Source organism: Puccinia triticina, chromosome 14A (assembly GCF_026914185.1).
Source record: "Puccinia triticina chromosome 14A, complete sequence".
In the NCBI taxonomy this organism is placed as follows: domain Eukaryota; kingdom Fungi; phylum Basidiomycota; class Pucciniomycetes; order Pucciniales; family Pucciniaceae; genus Puccinia; species Puccinia triticina.
In genome coordinates, this window is record NC_070571.1 from 4880120 (window position 1) to 4899757 (window position 19638).

At 51.6% G+C, this 19638-nt stretch overlaps 3 protein-coding genes across 3 annotated transcripts; all 3 read left to right on the forward strand.

The window, feature by feature from the left end:
- Positions 1-320: 320 nt before the first annotated feature.
- PtA15_14A440 (uncharacterized protein) lies at positions 321-2568 on the forward strand (the record flags this gene model as incomplete). Its single annotated transcript, XM_053163157.1, has 2 exons — positions 321-441; positions 542-2568. 2 exons carry the CDS (start codon positions 321-323, stop codon positions 2566-2568), a joined length of 2148 nt encoding a protein of 715 aa, XP_053027111.1.
- Positions 2569-3230: 662 nt separating this feature from the next.
- On the forward strand, positions 3231-3731 carry PtA15_14A441 (uncharacterized protein; the record flags this gene model as incomplete). The annotated part of the gene is made up of 3 exons (XM_053163158.1): positions 3231-3270; positions 3348-3369; positions 3437-3731. The coding sequence occupies 3 exons, from the start codon at positions 3231-3233 to the stop codon at positions 3729-3731; spliced, it is 357 nt and encodes a 118-aa protein (XP_053027112.1).
- A 1205-nt stretch (positions 3732-4936) lies between these two features.
- Positions 4937-5443, forward strand: PtA15_14A442 (uncharacterized protein; the record flags this gene model as incomplete). Its single annotated transcript, XM_053163159.1, has 3 exons — positions 4937-4976; positions 5060-5081; positions 5149-5443. The coding sequence occupies 3 exons, from the start codon at positions 4937-4939 to the stop codon at positions 5441-5443; spliced, it is 357 nt and encodes a 118-aa protein (XP_053027113.1).
- Positions 5444-19638: the final 14195 nt, after the last annotated feature.

The following is a 19638-nucleotide window of genomic DNA, read 5'->3' on the forward strand; positions in this document are numbered from 1 at the left end:
CTCAGCAGTCGATCCAGCTTGACTTAGTGGCCACACCACACACCCGCCGATTCTGTGGATCTTTAAACCAAGAGTTGACCTCTCCACGCCCAGCATCCTCTGCCCCCACCTCCCACACATCCATTTACTATATCCATCCGATTCCCAGACCGGACACATCTCAGAAATATAGCCCGCCCTCCAGCGCACCGCCCACACATACACAAACACACCACACACATCTTTTTTCGAATACCCTTCCTACCGAAAAGAAAAGTAAATAAAAAATAAAAAAATACTCGATCCGACCGCGCTCTGTGTTGCAGCACTTCTGTGTCGGCATGGATTTCGATCCAAACACGGGGCTGCCGTGGGGCACCAGCCCCTTCAAGGCCACGTCCCAGGAAACATATGCGCCCGCTTTCGGGCCGTCCCAATTCGACACCCAGCTGTCCCCCAACGGTACCAAAAACATCTTCTCTTTTTGCGGCCCGGGTCCTCCCGAAAACTGACTGGCTGTGTTTCTATTTTTATTTTTTTTGTTGCGCGCAACACCAAATAGGACTTGGCTCTCAATTCGGCCACCCGTTTTCGTCCTTTGCCAGCCATGCCCAGCAGTCCCTCCCCCCGACGCTCGCCTCATCCATTGACCCACTGATCCTGAACCCGTCGGCGTCTCTGCTGCCATGGCCAGCAGCTGCGGGAGGCTTGGACTTCTCGATCCTCGATGGGCCGGGGAGATACGGCGACGGGAATCCATTCGACACGTTTATGCCCCCCGCGTCGGCGGGGTACGCTTCCTTCGGCGCTCTGGCCCAGCAGCCCGGGGGCGGCGATGCTTTCGACACGCTCTTCAACTTCGCGACGAGTCCGGCGGAAGAGGCAGATCCGATGAAGCTCGGCTCGACCGACTTCGAGAGCATGCTCGCAAAGATGAACGGGGTGGCCGTCCAGCAGCCGGCCACCTGCGTGACCCCTCCTCCGGCGACGCCGACCAAAGAAACTAAGGCCCCCCCGGCGCCGCGGAAGCGGAAGCCCCGCAGCGGGTGCGCCCAGACAGCCCTCCGGGCGTCTCCAGAGTCGCCGACCAAGGAGGCCGTCGCGAGGCGCAAACGAAAGCCGGCCCCCGCCGCCCGAGCCTCCCTCACGGGCCCCTCCGAGCACAGCAATAATCCCCAGGAGAATCACCAGCCGACCCCCTTCCAACCCCAAAATCATCCCAGCTCTCCGCTGAGGGCTGAGATAAACACGCCCGCCGGCCTCGGCCCGGCCTCCTTTCCCAACGCAAACCTTCCACTAAACCAGCGCGTCATCAGCTCGGGACACCAGAATGTGATCTATCCGCGGGACCAAGTTGCCACTGAGTTGGGAACCCGGATCACCGACATGAGCCACCGTGATTACTACCAACTGGCCGGCTTGATGAATACCCCAACACGCGTAAGCCAACGTAATCAACAAGTCTTTGGACCTTTTGCTCATGCCATACTTGGGGCTGTTCCATACCATACACAGGCGAGCCACCCCACGACTTCCTCCCACTACAATATGTCCACCCCGTCGCTTTATTTCCACGCCTCCGCGGGCCCGGAAGGAAACAATCAAAGCCCTCTAGCTTCCCGGACTGTCGTCCCCTACAACAGCGCCTTCATGGCACCCTCATTCGCTTCCACGCAGCCGAACGCTGGCCCGCAAGCCGGCCCTTTCTCGGACCCGTTCGGCCAACTCCTGCCCCCCTTGCCCATCTCTCCATCCCTCAACTCGCCTAACAGATGCCCTTCCGACGTCGCGCAGCGGTCCCGAGCCCCCGGAGCCATCCCGCACGCGACAGACGCTGCGTCCACGCTCTTGGCAAGACAGTCTTTGTCCGCCCCCTCCCAGCTTCCTCATAACGAGTCCGCCAGCCGGACAGACGACATCCCCGTCTTGATCCCCGACGCTCCAACCAATCCCAACCACCACCCAGCCTCTCCGTCCCAACGCGACTCTGTCAGCGGCTTCTCGGCGCGCATTTCGCCCAAGTCTTCCGTCACTAGCTTCCACACCGACCTGCCCGTGTTCACAGACGACAACACCTTGTTGCCTCGATACAACAACCCCTTCGCCACTGCTTCCGTCTCCCCCGCCGAGCTCACCGGCATCCCCGTCTCGCCCGTCTCCTCTGAGCCCCATAGTACGCCAACAAACCCGGCTTCTCAGACGAGGAAAAGCCTGGGTGTGCCCAAAACTCGATGGAAAACCTCCGTGCCGGCCGCGAAATCGGACGCCAAGCCCGCCCTTAAATCGCTCCGTATCCACTCTCTCCCCAACACTTCCACCACGCAATCCAACCCAACCCGAAAAGTTTTGACTAAAAATCCTCCGACCCCGGCCTCAAGTTCGGCAATCTTTGTCAACTTCACGTCCAGGGATTCCAAGAAATTGCTCAATGGAGTCGCCCCCAGTGGCAGCTCTAAACGAAAGAAATCCTCCCAGGACGTCGGCTCGTCTCCTGATAAGTCCTCCACCACTAAGGACGCCCGGTCCCCTCCTGATGATGTTCTTGGCGATCCGGTCAAGAAAAGGAGACTTCTCAGCAGCTCTCCTTAGCTTCGTTTTTTTTTTTTTTGCTTCTTTGAGCAGCAAAAACCCATGGCTATTGTTTATTTGTGTTTGCGAGGGGTATGCTTCAAATACCTTGCAGCGCAGGGGTGGATCCCAAACTAATATTGTAAATAAATGTACATAATCAAAAGTAATAAACCTACCCCTTATCTTAATCTTGACCAGGTGATTTTTTTTGGACAAGTGATTGTTAGAGGCAGATGTGCATGTTCCTCGCCGCGCGGCGACGAGCCCGCCTGGCCCAATGCTCGTGCTCGGGCGCGATCCTCCGCTGCAAGTTGGGGCTGTTTTTCTTTTTCGGGCTTTTCAAATCCCGAAGACAAGGGTACAAAGTTTACGTGTTTCGAACAAGAGGTGCATGGAAAACTGTTATGAGGGCTAGTCAGTTGCTATAGAAAATACCAGGAGAGAGGGCAAATCTTTGCCTGGCGGCTGCGGTTTCTGGAGTGGGTCCCTTGGTGCATGAAGCATTAGTGGCAAAGCAGATCATGGGGAGGGCCCAAGAAAGTTTATAATAGGAGCTCCCATTCCCGGTCTGGTTCCACATCCTCATCACCCACCGCCCTTCAGCCTACAGATCACACCCAGTCATCTAACACTTCCATACAACGGTCCTTCATTTCAACCAGAAAAACTCACCCAGCACGATGTTGTCCACCGTCTACGTTGCCTTCCTCTTCGCTGCCAGTGCGTCTAAACTTACTTTCCGAAGCCTTTCACCACCTCCAAAAACTGACCCACTCTGCTTCTCCTCCGTCTCGCAGCTGCCCTTGCCACACCTGTCCGGTAAGTCCCCGCCGCACTTGCCGGTCTACCTGGCCTTGCGTACTGACCCTTGCCTTCTCCGCAACAGACACACACCCCGAACGTACTTTAACAGCCACTCGCAGGAAGCTGGACAAGCGGGTGAAAACCATTACCTCCAGGCCACGTCCAACCCATTGGGCAGCACCCTCAACCGCGGCGACTCCTCGAACTCCGCCTACAGCCGCCAAACCGGCACCACGTACGGCAGTGGCTACAACGATGGTTTACTCGCTTACCCCGGTGGGATTTTACCCCAGGCCGGCCCGGGTGCCACGTTCGACAGCGTTGGCACGGGCTACAACCCCACCGTCGGCGACAACGGGCCCTTCTACAAGAAATAGAGACGCTCTTCTGCTCTTTGTTTTGCCTCATGATCCCTATCTGATCCTTCACGCCTGTGTCGCTTTTTCATGTACTAGGGCAGCTGTGCATCCTGCTCGCGTTTCTACATAGACTGTTTTTCGTTTTGTTTGGCTCCCTGATGATGTACTTCATTCGCAATCTCACGTTACTTTCGTTTGTCCACCAAGTCGCCAGAAAAACAGGAGTACATACTCCCCAGTAGCACTGAATGACCTTATTCCTACTTGTCTACATTCGAGTGACGGACTTCCTGGCGTCCAAAACTATTTACAAGCCATAAGTTAGAAGGACACGCCCATACTGGCTGGTAAAAATTGCTTGAGATTGACTTTTCGCCAGCAAACAAATGTTAGCGCCTCCCTCCGAACCAACCCATTGGCAGCAGGAAGTCCACCATGTGGATGTTTCATTCCGAGGTCTAATCGGTCAATTTTCAATTGAAATGGAAGTTTCAACTTCACCATCCTTCGAGTTCGACGCCGGCTTTAAAACATACCTCTGGGTGTCAATCTTTGCGTCCATTGCTTCATGGGCCCCCTCCCAGTGGCAGTTCCATCCCCTAGCCTGCGAGCACTTCCAGGATGTTAGTTGTTCTACTACACTAAGCCAATCACTTGAAAATTTATCTCATTCTCAAAGGGCGACACAAAAAATCCAAGCACCCTCTAGAAAAGGTAGACAGGGTACACGTTAATTGGTTATTCTGAACTGCCCCTCTCTCAGTTTTGAGAACCTCTCAAGCAGCACTATTCTACGTCCAAAGCATCCATCCGAACTCCACTGGCCTCCTGAGATACTCCTGGGGAGGTGTGCCGGCAGGACCTCTTGGTTGATCTTTGTCTCCAGCTTTTCAGAATGATTAGTGTTTCTGGGAAAGTCTTGTTGACAATCTTCTCGATCACCGAGAGTGAGCATCCTCCACAACGGCACGCCACGAGAGCACGCGCGGCTTCGACCGTTGACCGGGTTGATCTGTTGATGTCTGAAGCGATTTCGCAGATGGCGAAATGGTAAGCGGATCCAATCCTGGGTTAGAGGCACCAAAAAACATCTATAAAGCGAGCTTTGCCTTGGCTTTCGGTCCACATTCATCCACTTCACCTCAGCCCACACATCACACCCAATCATCTAACACTTCCCTACAACGGTCCTTCATTTCAACCAGGAAAACTCGCCCGCCACGATGTTGTCCACCGTCCACGTTGCCTTCCTCTTGGCAGCCAGTGCGTCTAAACTTCCTTTGTGAAGTCTTTCAACTCGAACTGAAAGCTAACCCACCTGGCTGTGCTTCTTCTCTTCCTCGCAGCTGCTCTTGCCACACCTGTCCGGTAAGTCCCCGCCGCACTTGCCGGTCTACCTGGCCTTGCGTACTGACCCTTGCCTTCTCCGCAACAGACACACACCCCGAACGTACTTTAACAGCCACTCGCAGGAAGCTGGACAAGCGGGTGAAAACCATTACCTCCAGGCCACGTCCAACCCATTGGGCAGCACCCTCAACCGCGGCGACTCCTCGAACTCCGCCTACAGCCGCCAAACCGGCACCACGTACGGCAGTGGCTACAACGATGGTTCACTCGCTTACCCCGGAGGGATTTTACCCCAGGCCGGCCCGGGTGCCACTTTCGATAGCGTTGGCACCGGCTACAACCCCAACGTCGGCAACAGCGAGCCCTTCTACAAAAAATAGAGAAATTCTTCTGTTTTTTTTTTGTGTGCCTCCTGATCATGCTTCTTTGACACTTTGCGCATTTTTCGCTTTTTCATGTACTGGCCAGCTGTGTATCCTGCCCATGTTTCATCACAGACCAGCTTTTGTGTTCTTTGGCTCTTAGATTAGTTCATTCGCAATCTCCCGTTACTATCGTTCATCTGTGTCCGCCAAGTTGAGCCCAAAGACATGACTCCAGCGGGGCCCAAGCCCGTCACGACTCACTTCAAGATTCAAATTATCTCTCCTCCTCCAAGGACGGCACAGCCATGTGGGAGAAAAGGGATTGAGTAAAAGATCTGTTCATGAATTGCAGAAGTTCCGCGGATTTCACACCTTCCTGAGATCGATTGACAGAAGTCAGCCTTCAAGTTCATGCAGGAACACGGAGGATCTCGGAGGATCTTCCAATTAGACTCCCAGTTCAAGCTTTGAGGACACCAATGGAGGAAACATATATGAAACACCATTGAAAGCCTGTCCTTCCCACCCCCGACCAGACGCTCACAACCACCCACCATTACCCCACAACTCTACACTGCCTCGTCTCCCGCAGTACTTTGCCAAAAACCCCAAAATCTAAATGATGTATATGCCATTAGTTGTACTCTTGACCTCCTTAGTGATTGTCCCTGTTGTCCCAGCTCCTCACCTTTCCCCACGTGGAGGACCCGGCGGCGGCAGCGGCGGCGGCAGCGGCGGCGGCAGTTGTACTCATGTTGTATGTGATGTGGTCTGTCACTGTTGATTAGGTGTTGGCAGAGAGAAGTTGAGGTGTGGCGACAATGGAACAGGTCAGCCCCAGTTTTATCTCTTTCGGACCTATAAATCTGACTCAAAGTCTAGTCTGTAGCTTATCCGCAACCGACGGGAGAGGCTCCTCTTAACTCGGCCAATATTATCCGACTCCAATGGCAATCACACACAGGCACCCATTGATCTGCATATTCTCACCTAGTTTTTTTTTTTTTTTTTTCTAAAGTGTAATTTGGCCGTATGGCATTGCACACTATGAATCTAAGTGACATTGTACATCTCAGGGTCGGACTCACTAGTAGCCTTTAAGGCATCTATTTGTTATTAGCTATGAGCTGTTGTTGTTGCTGGTAGTTAATAGTGCGCAATGTCAAATCAAACTGCACTTAAAAAAAAAAAAAAAAAAAAAAAAAACTGTGTGAAAAATGAAACACATGACTAAACAAACACCACTACAAGGACTGCTAGTGTTTTAGACAAGGATAGGAGCTGAGAACAGTAATCGGAGAAGAGGAAGACAATAGAGAAAGAACAAGGAGAAAAGAAAAGTTGAGGACGACAACAAGGTGGATGAAAAAGGGGTTATTTGGGGAAATGATCCATGAAACGGCTTGAGTCTTGGAGGAATTTTGCTAAAGCAACTTCGGCCTTTCGGTTTGAGAGCGTGAGGTCCAGGCGTTCCGACCTGAATCTGATCCGCAGAGATCGCAGCTGCTTCCGCAACATCACCCTAAGACTTTTGACCCCCGGGCAGAAGTTCATGAAGTGAATCACAGTTTCCCGGGCCCCACAGTTGGGGCACAAAGGATCGAAAGACCTGCGTATTCGGAAGAGGAAAAATTTTAATGTACAATAACCTGAAGCTAGTTGATTAATCAAAGAGCTGAATGCAATGGGGAGATCCGAGGGGATAGGTCTTTTCGGGGAAAGACCAGCGAGAACGGTGCGTTGAACCTTCTTCAAATTTCTTTTGACCGAAATGCGTTGCGCTGAGGGGGACTCCAGTGCATCCTTTGCTAGCTCGTCAGCCAATTCATTCCCAAGGATATCCCTGTGGCCCGGATACCATACAAAGATAACCTCCAGGTCACCCCGCAGCCTTGTCAATGCCTCATCAATATCCAAGAAAAGTTGCTGTCCAGGTTTGGGGGCCGAGGGGTCATTGATCCTCCTAAGGACACCCTGATTGTCAACTAATATCGCCACACGGCGAGTGGCCGCCGTGCGCAGTGTGTTTGCTAATCCTAAGGCCGCGAGAACACCAACTGCCTCACTTTCATGATTTGACACCAGAAAGTTGCCCCCTAAACGGAAAGAGCTGTATTTATTCAGGGCCGGGCATATTGCCGCTCCAGCTCCTCCCTTCTCCGGGTGAAAAGACCCATCGCTGAAAATGACCAGACTCCCTGGATCTCCACAGTGAGAAGTGATGATAGACTTAACCGAGTTAACCGCGGTTTCCTTCGTTGCGTCCAGATTCCAGAATTCCAGGGCTCGAGAGGGGCCCGTCTTGAAATCAAACGACAGCTTGACTGTCTCGGGATCAGTAGCCATGGCCTCATCCACCAAGCTGGAGGCAAGGCCGTTACTTGCTGAGTCCGCAAAACGAGCCGCAGAATCAGCCCTGCTAGATAATATAAGGGACCGGATGGTGTTGTTAGCCTTGATCACAACCAATTTCCTAAAGAAAAAGGAGAAACATGTCCTGGAGACTTCAGCCGTGAAATCAGGGACCGCAGATCTCCTCTGGATGAAGCTGATAGGGGTATTCTTGAATACTCCAAGGGAGAATATCCCAGCCATCCTGTTAACCTTGGAAGCCAGCGCCGCGGTTTTCGCCTTGTTGGTGACGGTAGCCCAGAGAGCCGCGCCGTATAAAATCCTGGGAAATAGAACACTACGGATCAGTTTAACTCTAGCAGTTTCCCCAGTTCCCCAACGCGAATTGCCGAAGATTCTTAGCTGATTAATCGTCTTGTGAGTCTTTTCTTCAAGAGCTTTGAAGTTCTTGTTGAAAAGCAGTTTGCTGTCAATCCAGACTCCTAGCCATTTGACTTCGGATGCTGGTGTCAAACGGTGATCACCAAAGGGAAAAGCACCGTCAGGAACTTTTCTCTTGGTTAGCCAAAGGAATTGGGCCTTGGCCTGGTCGAAGATTGCCCCATGAGTATCACCCCACTGTAAGGACCGGCGACCCTCAGCCCTCAGCCCTTCCTTTGCTTTGTCCGCCGACTCGGCCGCAACTAAGTGTACTACATCGTCCACATAGCCTAAAGAAACAGAATCTTGAGAAACCGTAAAGTCTTTTATCAGTAACGCATTGTTGTAAAGAATGTATAATATCACAGATAGGGGGGACCCCTGTGGAAGACCGATTTGTATCGGAAAAGCCTCTGATACAAAATCATCGAGTCTGATAGTCGCCGACCTGTCCCTTAGAAAGTCAGCTATGATCAGCACCAGGTAAGTCGGGCATTTCAATTGAAAAAGATAATTAATAAGCCTGGTTGGGTGAACAGAGGGGTAGGCCGATTTCACATCTAGAAATAAGGCCGCCACCGTCTTTCCCTCCCTCCACTTAGCCTTAACCCAGTGTTCAAGAGCAAACAACGCGTCCTCCGTGCCTGATCCTTTTCTGCCTCCGAAGTGACCGTTAGCGAGCACTCCCGACTCCTTGGCCCACGCAGTGAGGCGTCGCGCTAAGATGAGTTCAAATAGCTTGCTCATGGTACTGAGCAACGCAATCGGTCAATATGCGGTCGGGCTTGTGTAGTCGGGTTTCCCGTGCTTCCGGATGATGGCAGTGACCGCTACCTTCCAGGCCAACAGAAATTTACTTCTGGTTAGTATATTGTTATACAGCGTAGTCAACTTCCCAGAGAGGGGCAAGGAGAAGGACTTAAGGATTTCATTGGCTAGACCATCAACGCCAGGAGCCTTCTGGGGGCTGATACGTCTTATGGCGGAAATCACCTCGGTCTCTGTCACCGGTGGGTAGCTAACAAACCTGCAAGACAGGTCCAACTGAATGTCTGAAAGATCTATCGGGACAGAGGTAATTGAAGTTCCCTTGAAAAGTAACTCAGCTTGCTCATTTTTGTCGTGAACAATTGTCCCGTCTGGGCCTTTGAGGGGGAGAACCTCCCCGCCAGCCGACCTTGAGGAGAACCTAAGAACCCGGTAGAGATCGCCTTCACCCGGATCCTCCAGAAGCTTTTGCCAGCTGCGTTGCTTCAGGGAGTTGACCAAAGAAAGAAAGTAATTATTCCATTGTCTGTAACACTCAATGGACTCGGGAGACTTAGCTAAAATCATCCATTTGCGGGCTTGGTTACGGGTCTTCAAGACTGGATCCAGGGTCTCGCGGCACCACCACGGTTTTGCCCTGGCCTTGTTCGATTGGACTCTCTTGCCTAGCTTCTCCTGAGCAGATTTGAGGAAACCAGTTAACTGTTTGGCTTGGGAGTCGGGGGACCCCTCAGAAAGGAGGTTAATGGATGATAACTCAGCTGCTAGAGGATCGATTTTTGCGTGGTCTATATCCCGCCAGCAAGGGGCCCTCCAATGGAAGACCGGCGAAGGGCGTCCGACAGATAGTTGGATGTGGATCGCTTGGTGATCTGAGCCAAGGTTCTCGCCCAAGACCTTTACCGTTTGAATGAGCCTGGAACCCAAAAAATTTGCCCAAACAAGGTCAATAGTTGACCCTTTTCCTTTGATTGAGTAGAAAGTCGGAACATGCTTTGGTGACAATAACCAAAAGCCAAAAGAAGAGAGATAACTTAGCAGATTTCTGGCCTCAGGCTCAACCTTCCTAACCCCCGGCGGGTTCCAGTGCCGGTGGTGCAAATTGGCGTCCATGAAAATCATTGTTGACTGCTGCCGGGAGTAATGGGAAGTCAGCCAGCATTTGAGCTCCTCAACGGCTGAGAAGGAAGCTGGAGGATTATAAACATTGAGTAAACGAAAAACTTTCCCAGTCAGGGATACTTCAATACCAGTTAGGGTTTGTGAACCCCCCTCTAGTAGTCTTAGCGACTCAGAGGGAATCAACCATCGGACGTAAATTACCGCCTTGTGCCTCTCACGCCAGCAGGTCGGAGAGTGCTCAAATGCTACAAAAACACGCCAAGCCGAATGGCTTGGCGGGCGTAAATCTACAGGGTTAATCCAAGGCTCCTGTAAAAGAAGGAAATCAAAAGAAATGGAAGAATTTAGGACACTTAGCGTGACCGATTTTGAGACGTGGCAGTTGAGTTGGAGACAGGAGAGAGAACCGATGTTGAGATTGGGGGGGTTGGGGACGCAGCTTCTTGACGGAAAATGTTGAGCGCGTTGGGCACAGAGGAGAGAAGCTGAGGAGTGGCAGGGATGGACGAGTGTTGAGAGTTAGGGTTGTGATCGTGGGTTCCTAAGGTTGTATTAATCATTGAAGGGGGAAGCGTTTCTTCTCTAGCCACGCCTTCTTGAATGGGCAGGCAGGGTTGAACGGAGTGTGGTCGGCGTCTCGGATTCCTTCGATTTTGTTCTTGAGGCCTTCTTTGCAGAGCACACAAGATTTAACACCGCCAAGACCTTCAGGGCATTCATTCGTCTGGTGGTTGCTGCCGCATTTGGCGCATCTTGCTGATTCACGGCACCATTTGCCGAAATGACCCATCCTCAAACACTTGAAGCACTGCGGGGGGCGAGGCTTGAAGCGTTCAGTTCGGTGAAAGTCGTAGTTCAGGAAGATGCCTGCTTTCTCAATTGTGTAGGCAAGGTCCTTGCTAACAAAAGAGAGGACTAGGGAGCCCGCCTTCTTGGTTGATGGTTTGTTGGAACCCATCCATCTGACGCGCGCCAAATTGGACGCTTGGAAGTTATTTTCAGACGCCAACTGCGCCAAGTTCGAGGACTTCGAGATGTCAAAAGACTTCGGGATTCCGTGTGTCATGACTGAGAAAGTACTAGGAGTGGCTTCGAGATCAGGATGCACTACCTTGGACCAAACATGTTTGTTCTCCATCAACCATTTTTGGTGGGCTCGGTTCTTGGTGTAGAAAGAAACGTCTCCCGACGGCATCACACTAGCACTGCGAATGGCAACGAGCTCGCCGTCTACCTTGGCGTCGAGTCCGAGCAACGCGTCGTTCGCCCTTTGGACGAGTGCCCCGCTGGGCTCGTTTTTGAGGGAAGTGTTGGCCGGATTGGAGTGTATTACCACCCTTTTCGGTTTCAACAAGGCAATGGTTGGGTTAGATGGGGGGCGGATGGCCGGCGGCGCGTGAATTGATCCGACAGGGGCCCTGGACGCGGCGGACGCGAAAGAGTACTTGGTGGACGCGTTCGGCATGGGTCCCGACTTCAGGAGGGTTTCGACTTCCGTCAGGCGTTTGATGACCGGGTCAACCTTGGCGTTGAGTTGATCGACAGTAGTTTCCAAACGACGGATTAATCTCTCGTTGTTCGCCGAGAGCTCCAAAAGTAAGTCCACGAATCTGGCATCCAGGAGAACCGCGCCATTCGCGTCTCGTTCGCTAAGCGCCTTGGTGAGCAGAATGTGGAGGCTAGAGGCGGGGGGACTGATGGCCGGGCGGGGGGGGAGCCGTAACTCCAGATCATCCATCATGGCAGCGTCGTCCGTGTTTGAAGCGGGGAGCGGCCGATTGGGTTCGGGGGGGCGGTGAGTGGGGAGCATGAGCTGCCCAGGGGAAGGGGGGGGAAGGAGATGTAAAAACCCCGGGGAAGGAAGAAAAGGTACCACCCGACTACACGATCGTAGCGGGCATCAACTCTCCCCCGGAGAGGTATACACCAGGCCATAACAGGAGAGAGCTTTTCTGATGCTGAGGGGGGGGGGGGGGGTGAGTTATCGGAAAGTCGACGCGTGAGGTGGGGTTTTTTGTGGTTCGCGGCAGAAAAGTACCCATTGAAAGCCTGTCCTTCCCACCCGACCAGACGCTCACAACCACCCACCATTACCCCACAACTCTACACTGCCTCGTCTCCCGCAGTACTTTGCCAAAAACCCCAAAATCTAAATGATGTATATGCCATTAGTTGTACTCTTGACCTCCTTAGTGATTGTCCCTGTTGTCCCAGCTCCTCACCTTTCCCCACGTGGAGGACCCGGCGGCGGCAGCGGCGGCGGCGGCGGCGGCAGCGGCAGTTGTACTCATGTTGTATGTGATGTGGTCTGTCACTGTTGATTAGGTGTTGGCAGAGAGAAGTTGAGGTGTGGCGACGATGGAACAGGTCAGCCCCAGTTTTATCTCTTTCGGACCTATAAATCTGACTCAAAGTCTAGTCTGTAGCTTATCCGCAACCGACGGGAGAGGCTCCTCTTAACTCGGCCAATATTATCCGACTCCAATGGCAATCACACACGGGCACCCATTGATCTGCATATTCTCACCTAGTTAACCCTCACCTCCTCTTTGTGACTTCCCTTCGATTTACACGGCCGTGTAAAGTCAGATCTGGCACTTGTAAAGCCTGATTTTTACACACTGGTTTTACACACACTTTTCAGCGGCTAGATCAAACTAGAACATCCCTCTTGATGGCCGGTACAGACTGGTCATCGAGAGTACACAACCCTCTCGATAGCTGGGTCTGTACCGGGCATCGAGAGGGTTGAATCCTCTCTACGACCGGTACAGACCGATCATCAAGAGGATTCAACCCTCTCGATGCTCGGTACAGACCGGCCATCGAGAGTACGCAACCCTCTCGATGCCCGGTACAGACCGGCCATCAAGAGTACGCAACCCTCTCGATGGCGGTTTGTACCGGTCATCGAGAGGATTCAACCCTCTCGATGACCAGCCTGTACCTCGAGAGGACACATCCCTCTCGATGGCCGGTACAGACCGGCCATCGAGAGAGAGGGCACCATCCTCGAGGACACAAACCTCTCGATGGCCGGTACAGACCGGTCATCGAGAGTACAAACCCCTCTCGATGGCCGGTACGGACCGGTCATCGAGAGTACAAACCCCTCTCGATGGCCGGTACGGACGGGTCATCGAGAGGGTACATCTGTACCGGCCATCGAGAGGGTTGAGTCCTCTCGATGACCGGCGGTGTGTCCTCTTGATGGCCTACCCTCTCGATGCCCGGTATAGACCGGCAATCGAGAGGGATGTGTCCTCTCGATGACTGGTACAGAGGACACATCTGTACCGGACATCGAGAGGACACTCGATGACCGGTCCGTACCGGCCATCGACCGGCCATCGTACTCTCGATGACCGGTCTGTACCGGCCATCGAGAGGGGTGTGTACTCTGGATGACCGGCCTGTACCGGCCATCGAGAGGTTGTGTCCTCTCGATGACCGGTCTGTACCGGCCATCGTGAGGTTTGTGTCCTCTCGATGACCGGCACAGATCTGCCATCGAGAGGGTGGTGCCCTCCCTCTTGTTGGCCGGTGTATACCGGCCATCGAGGAGGATGTGTCCTCTCGGTACAGGCCGGTCATCGAGAGGGTTGTGTACTCTCGATGACCGGGTGAACAATGCCAAGTTGCTAGAATCCTGGGGTTGTAAATCTGGCAGGTATTCTGGCATCTCAAGCCTGCGGAACAGCTTCTAAAGCTAAAAATTACAAGGTGAGTCAGGTCTGGCTTTACAAGTGCCAGATCTGACTTTACACAGCCATGTAAATCAAAGGGAAGTCCTCCAATATGTGCCAATCTAAGCTCAAGTGCTTTATAAGTAGCAATACTGCTGTTCTCAGATTCTTGGCAAGTTCCTGCTACCGAGCTCAACTATTCTTGCCAACTCAGCTTTTTCTACTAGTGAGAAGCCGTGGCGAGGGCACCTCAGGTGGGAACAAATACATATTAGGGGGATTCAAAGTTGGCCATGCAAAACTTGCATGTCCTTTTGCAAGGAAAGCCACAAACACCAAATCTCAAAAAAAATAATTCAAGCAGGCTTGGGGGTTGCAGTGCCAATATGGCTTGCATGCAGTTCTGCAACTCAGTGTTCAAGAATGAACTTGAACACCAACTTGCAAGAGTACATGCAAGTTGCACCGGGTCAACTTTGAAACCCCCTATTGTGGTCTAGTTGCAGAAAGGGTGCAAGTTGTGCTTGCGGGGTGCAAGCACCCTCCCGTCAGGGTTGCACGCAAAGTTAATGTTCTCGCGTGAGCGGTACCAGCCAAATGGCTGGAAAGACCATAAACCCCCTCAGATGACCCCCAACCTCCCCAAAATTTGAGAAGCCAATGGCACCTTGAGAATCCTCATGGTTTCTTATGTACATATCCTGAAATTTTCTAAATTAAATAAAAGCCATCAATCAGGTTGAAATCACTTGTTAATTTGGCCAATATGTCACAGGAATTACAAATTGCTTTTGGGGGCAGACCACCATCACACCCCTTTCACAACCCTCAAAGCCCCTTTAGAGACTAAAAACTGAGTTTCTTGACACACATGTAGAAATCTCAATAATATTTAGGAATGATAGGCAAGAAGGTAGGCTGCACTTCCCTAACTTTTATTCTTGTATAAGATTCTCAGTTGTAGATGCTACTGGATGTTAAAGTCCAAATATAACAAAAAATCACAAAAAATCCATTCCTCTCAGGCTACAACCCAGTCTTTACACATAAGCCTCTCCTTTGGAGAGGCTTTGTGCCTCATTGGAGAGGCTTAGTTAAGCTTGTATATATAGCCGTTGTGGTGATCAGTTCTGGAACTCGTGTCAAATTGTCCACGGAGCAATCAGTGCGGTGCACAGGCGGTGCGGAAACGGTGTGGAAACGGTGCGGAACGGAGCGGAGCGGAGCGCACAACTGAAGGCGGCGGCGCGCGGAGCTTGACGGCGGAACTGGACTCAGACTAAGCAGGCCAGCGCGGACTGGATAGCGGAGGTGGTGATTGGGGGAAGCCGTGGCAGCCAGAAGGGCGGCGTGTGGGATCCTGACATCATAGGCTAGACAGGGGCGTGGAAGCTAGAGAGAGTAGTTTGACGGCGGTCAAAGGCAAGCGGCGGAGACGACAGGTGTTGGCGGATGACGTACGTGTGTGTATAGCGCCTGACGGATGACGAGTGTGCGTGTGTGAACGGAGTTAGCGTATGGCATGCGTGGGAGGCGGGCGGAGGATATCTTTTAGTTCTCTTCCTTTTCTCTATAAAACCACGGTGGGGGAGGAAGGATCCGGGGGGATCATACTCCCCACAGACTCTCTTTTACGGTTTTTTACTTTACTTTGCGGATTGTTGTGCTTCTTTTACTTTGCGTACGTTGCAGAGCGGAGTTTTACGTTGCGGACTTGCTTTACGTGTTACTGTTGTGCTTTGCGGAGATTTGTGCTTGCTTTAAGGCTGTGTTCTTGCGGTTGTTGTGGAGTTATCTTCTTTATGCGGCGGAGCTTTATTTTACTGTTTACTTTGCGGAGCTGGATTATTTTACGTGCTTTACTTTATTTACCCCACTCAGAGCCCTACAACACGGCGGAACTGTGGAGCGGAGTTTCTCCAGATCACCCGACTTTACCTGGGAATCATCTTGGAGCGGCGGGGTCCTGACATTTCTACGCAGTGACCATTTTCGTTCATCACACCGTTCCAAAAAAGCTTGGCTTCTTTGGAAGGAATTTCCAGCGGAAATTCCTTCTGGATTTGCCAGAGCTGCGGGAACTGTGCAGATACCCGCCCGCACTAGTCACGCAATCACCAGTTAAGGTTTTTCTCCGGCCGGCATCCAATATCGAATCCGTGGGTCCCTTCGATGCCCCCAACAACCTGAGCCGGCAATGACCCACGGCCTCCCCCTCCCCCGCCCCCCTTTTGGATCTTTCATTCTGTCCCTCCCACCATCCGTGAGTCAATTGATCAGTCCGGTAACAGAACAATGGGTAAGAATTCGCTTTTTGTCCACTTGCCTTCTTCCATACCTGACTGATCTGTTTCATTTTTCTCCAGGAGACCTCCCCGACCCCGAAACAATGCTGGCGCTTGGGGATCCCAGCTGCGAGTTGGATCCTGAGAATCAAAACTCTCAGCCGCCTCGCCGAACACCGGTTCAGATTGACTATGTGCTCTATGTCAAGAACCGGGCATATCAGCAACCACCGAGCAGCCGCGGTCGAACTGGTGCTCAAGCGACCAAGCAGTGGACCAAGATGGTCCGGAAGCCCTCCCTTGGCCCGTTGGAAATCAATCTACAGGCGATTTCGTGGCGCATGTTCCAAAACAAAGTGATTATCCATATCTGCGGAGGAAAGGAATTCAGGGCAAAGTTTCTCAAAGATGCAAATGCCCTTGGTGAGATCACGTGGCATGCCTCGATCAGCGGCCACTCAAAGTATGGGGTTTCCCATCTTTTCAAAGTGAAAAACACATCCAACTTTTCCGAATTCGCAACAGCTTCAGCAGATGCCCCCAACAAAAGAGTGCAATTCAACTTAACCATGGTCGACCCGCATGAGAAAGCAAAGGATACTGCCAAGGTTTGTCATCTTTGTTTTGGTACCCCACTCTTATCACCCTTATATTAATAATTACAACCGTTTGCAGGAGGCCCAAATCGACACCGTGTTGATGATGAAATACGGGCCTCCTGAGAAGCGCGCAGTTCTGCAGCGTGAACAGCTTCGCTTGGCCTCGAATGTATGTCCCTCAGTTCATTTGTTTTTGTGGTATGTATGCTGATTGACGTTTTTGTTCCATGGCCACCAGGCAAAAGCGGACACGGATCCTGTGAACCCAATAATAGCCAAGATCCGTTCCAAGTGTGAGATGCGACGGGCTGGGGGTTCCGAGGCCCTTGTCTTCACCTGCCCAGAAGACCCAACCCGCACGATGCTCCTGCCGTTCAAGCAGTTGTGGACATGGGCCCGTGCCATCCTCAATAACGAACCAGGGGTTGATTACGACCACCCCCCTACCACTGAGCTCTTTGTCTGGCGGTCAATCCAGAATGCTAGTGGATCGAGCAAGCCTTCTGGTCACAGTGGTCCATCAAGCTCGCTCAACGCAAGCATCAACGGAAGGTCTCCAATCAAGAGACCATCCGAGGCCGATCAGTACCCCCAAAAACGAAGCGCATCACTTCAATCTACGGGCTCCTCTGACGTCCAGGTCGTCTCGCAAGCGCAAATCGGTGCCAATGAGATCGAAATCCTCTCAGGCACCCCAAGAAGCTTGCCCGAAAGTCCTTGCCCTTCGTCTCTTATGCGTAATGTCTCGTTGGCGACCAGGCACCAGTTTTTGGCTTTCCCTTCCCAGCCGGCTCCTCTTGGACCCGAGAATCCCGTTCTTGAAAGTATACCCATGGAAATCTTTCTCCACGAGGCGAACATTCCAGATGACGACCGCGCCACTCGCCTCCGCTTGGAGCTCAATGGTATCTATAAGTGGACCTATTTCAGGTCATCCAGCGAACTTCAGCTTATCGATATCGGATTTACCCCAGGTGCGGCTCGCTCTCTTTGCGAGGGGGTCCCGCGCCTGATTGCGCGCTATGGTAACATCTCCGCTTCCGGACCCAACGCACACAAAGACGACAAAGAAGACATGCTTGATGAGTAGGTGCCCCACCAATTCCCAATCCATTAGAGGACACCCTGCTCTCCGCTTTTCCCATCTCTTTTAGGTCATTCCACGTGAAAAAAATGTTGTTATCTCTACCTCTAGATAGTCTACACATAAAAATACACGTATACACGGTTCTACACATATAAAAATACACAATTATATATAAAAATACACAATTATATAAGAATACACGGTCATCTCTATAAAAATACACGGTTATGTCTATCAAATGCTATGATGGATCAGTTGTGCGCAATGAACAAGAACACTGCGCCCCTAAATCCACAATTCTGGTGCGAGTCTCTTGTCTTTGGTCGTCTTTGGTCCCAAGTGAGAGAAAAGCCTCTTGTGAGGTTTTTTTGGGACAAAGTCGCACAAGCTGCTTGGCAGCCAATGTTTTGGTTCAAGTTGCCCGAACTGGTGCTCGGCAGCCAATGTTTTGGGGCAAAGCGCACGAACTGCTGCTCGGCAGCCTCGGTAGCCAATTTTTTGGTTCAAGTCGCACAAACTGGTGCTTGGAGGCCTTTTTTGTGGACCAAGTCACCCCAAAAGCTGCTTGGCAGCCTTTTCTTTTGAACAAGTCACACAAACAGCTGCTTGGCAGCCTGTTTTTTGGTCACCATTGCACACACTATTGCTTGACAGTTTTTTTTTGGGGCACAGGTCACACAAAATGTTTTATTTTATCATTTTTATCGGAAGGAAACCATCACAAGCAAAAAAAGCAAATTTCCTTTACATCATGTAGCCACAACATCTGAACTCTGCGGCCATCAAGCTTGGAGTCACCAGTTCATTAATGTACAGCTTGATTGAATCTATATCTTCCTGCTCATCCCCAGTGAGGATGAGGTCCCGGCGCAGATGGTGTTTGAGCACCAAAAAAACTTTTTTGATGGGGTTGAAATCGGGCAAATAAGGTGGGAGGTATATGAGCAGAACTTGGTGATTGTCGCAAATCTCCATGATGCGGCCGCCATGATGGATACGTGCGTTATCCATGATCAAAACACTGTTCCTTCCTGGAAAAGGGTTCATGGTTGGCAGCTAAGAGATGTGAAATGATCCATCAGTAAATCATTCATTCATTATTATAGAATGAAAAATCAGGTAGGTAACTTACAAGCACTTCTTCAAGAAAGTGCTCAAAGTTGAGCCGCTGGATTGAACCCGGTTGAGCAATGAATCCGAGAACTCCATCCAAGGATACTGCTGGCAACAGACTGAGGCGAGGGGATTTGTGTGTGCGTTTGACTTGGTTCGTTCAACTACCCTTTTTCGCCCAGCCACGTCGGCGTTGCAGTTCATCCATACATACAGCTGACTCATCTTCAAGCGCAAATCTTAGTTGACAGTTCTTGAAAGCCATTATTTGAACAGCTTACCTGTAAAAACTAGGTATTCGGGAGGTAGATCGGCCACCTTCCCAGTGAAGTCTGCACGTTTGATCTCACACTGAGAGGGGTGAACGGTCCTAGCTACCTTCCTAGTGAGACCAAGTCGGATGAGAAGATCATCGTAAATGGTCGACAGACTGAGCCGAATCCCGCTGGCATCTTCCACGGCCTTCTGGATTTCATCCAAGTAAAGCGTTGGGTCGACCGCTAAGATGTCCAAGATGAACTCTTGTTGATCTGGGTTGACTTGAAGAGGTCTTCCGCGTTGGAGGTACAACGCTGGGTCTCGGACCACGCTGGTTGTTGTGAGGAATAGTGCCTTCCAGCGTTGGAACAATTGAGGCGAGATCCGTGCATCCAGGATGTCATTGATATCGTTGATTTGTTTTCCTCGGAGGATGAGCTTGACCGCCACCACCTTCACTTCTGCTGCGTATTTGACAAAGACCATTTGGTCTGAGGCGGGATTGCACACAAGTATCAGC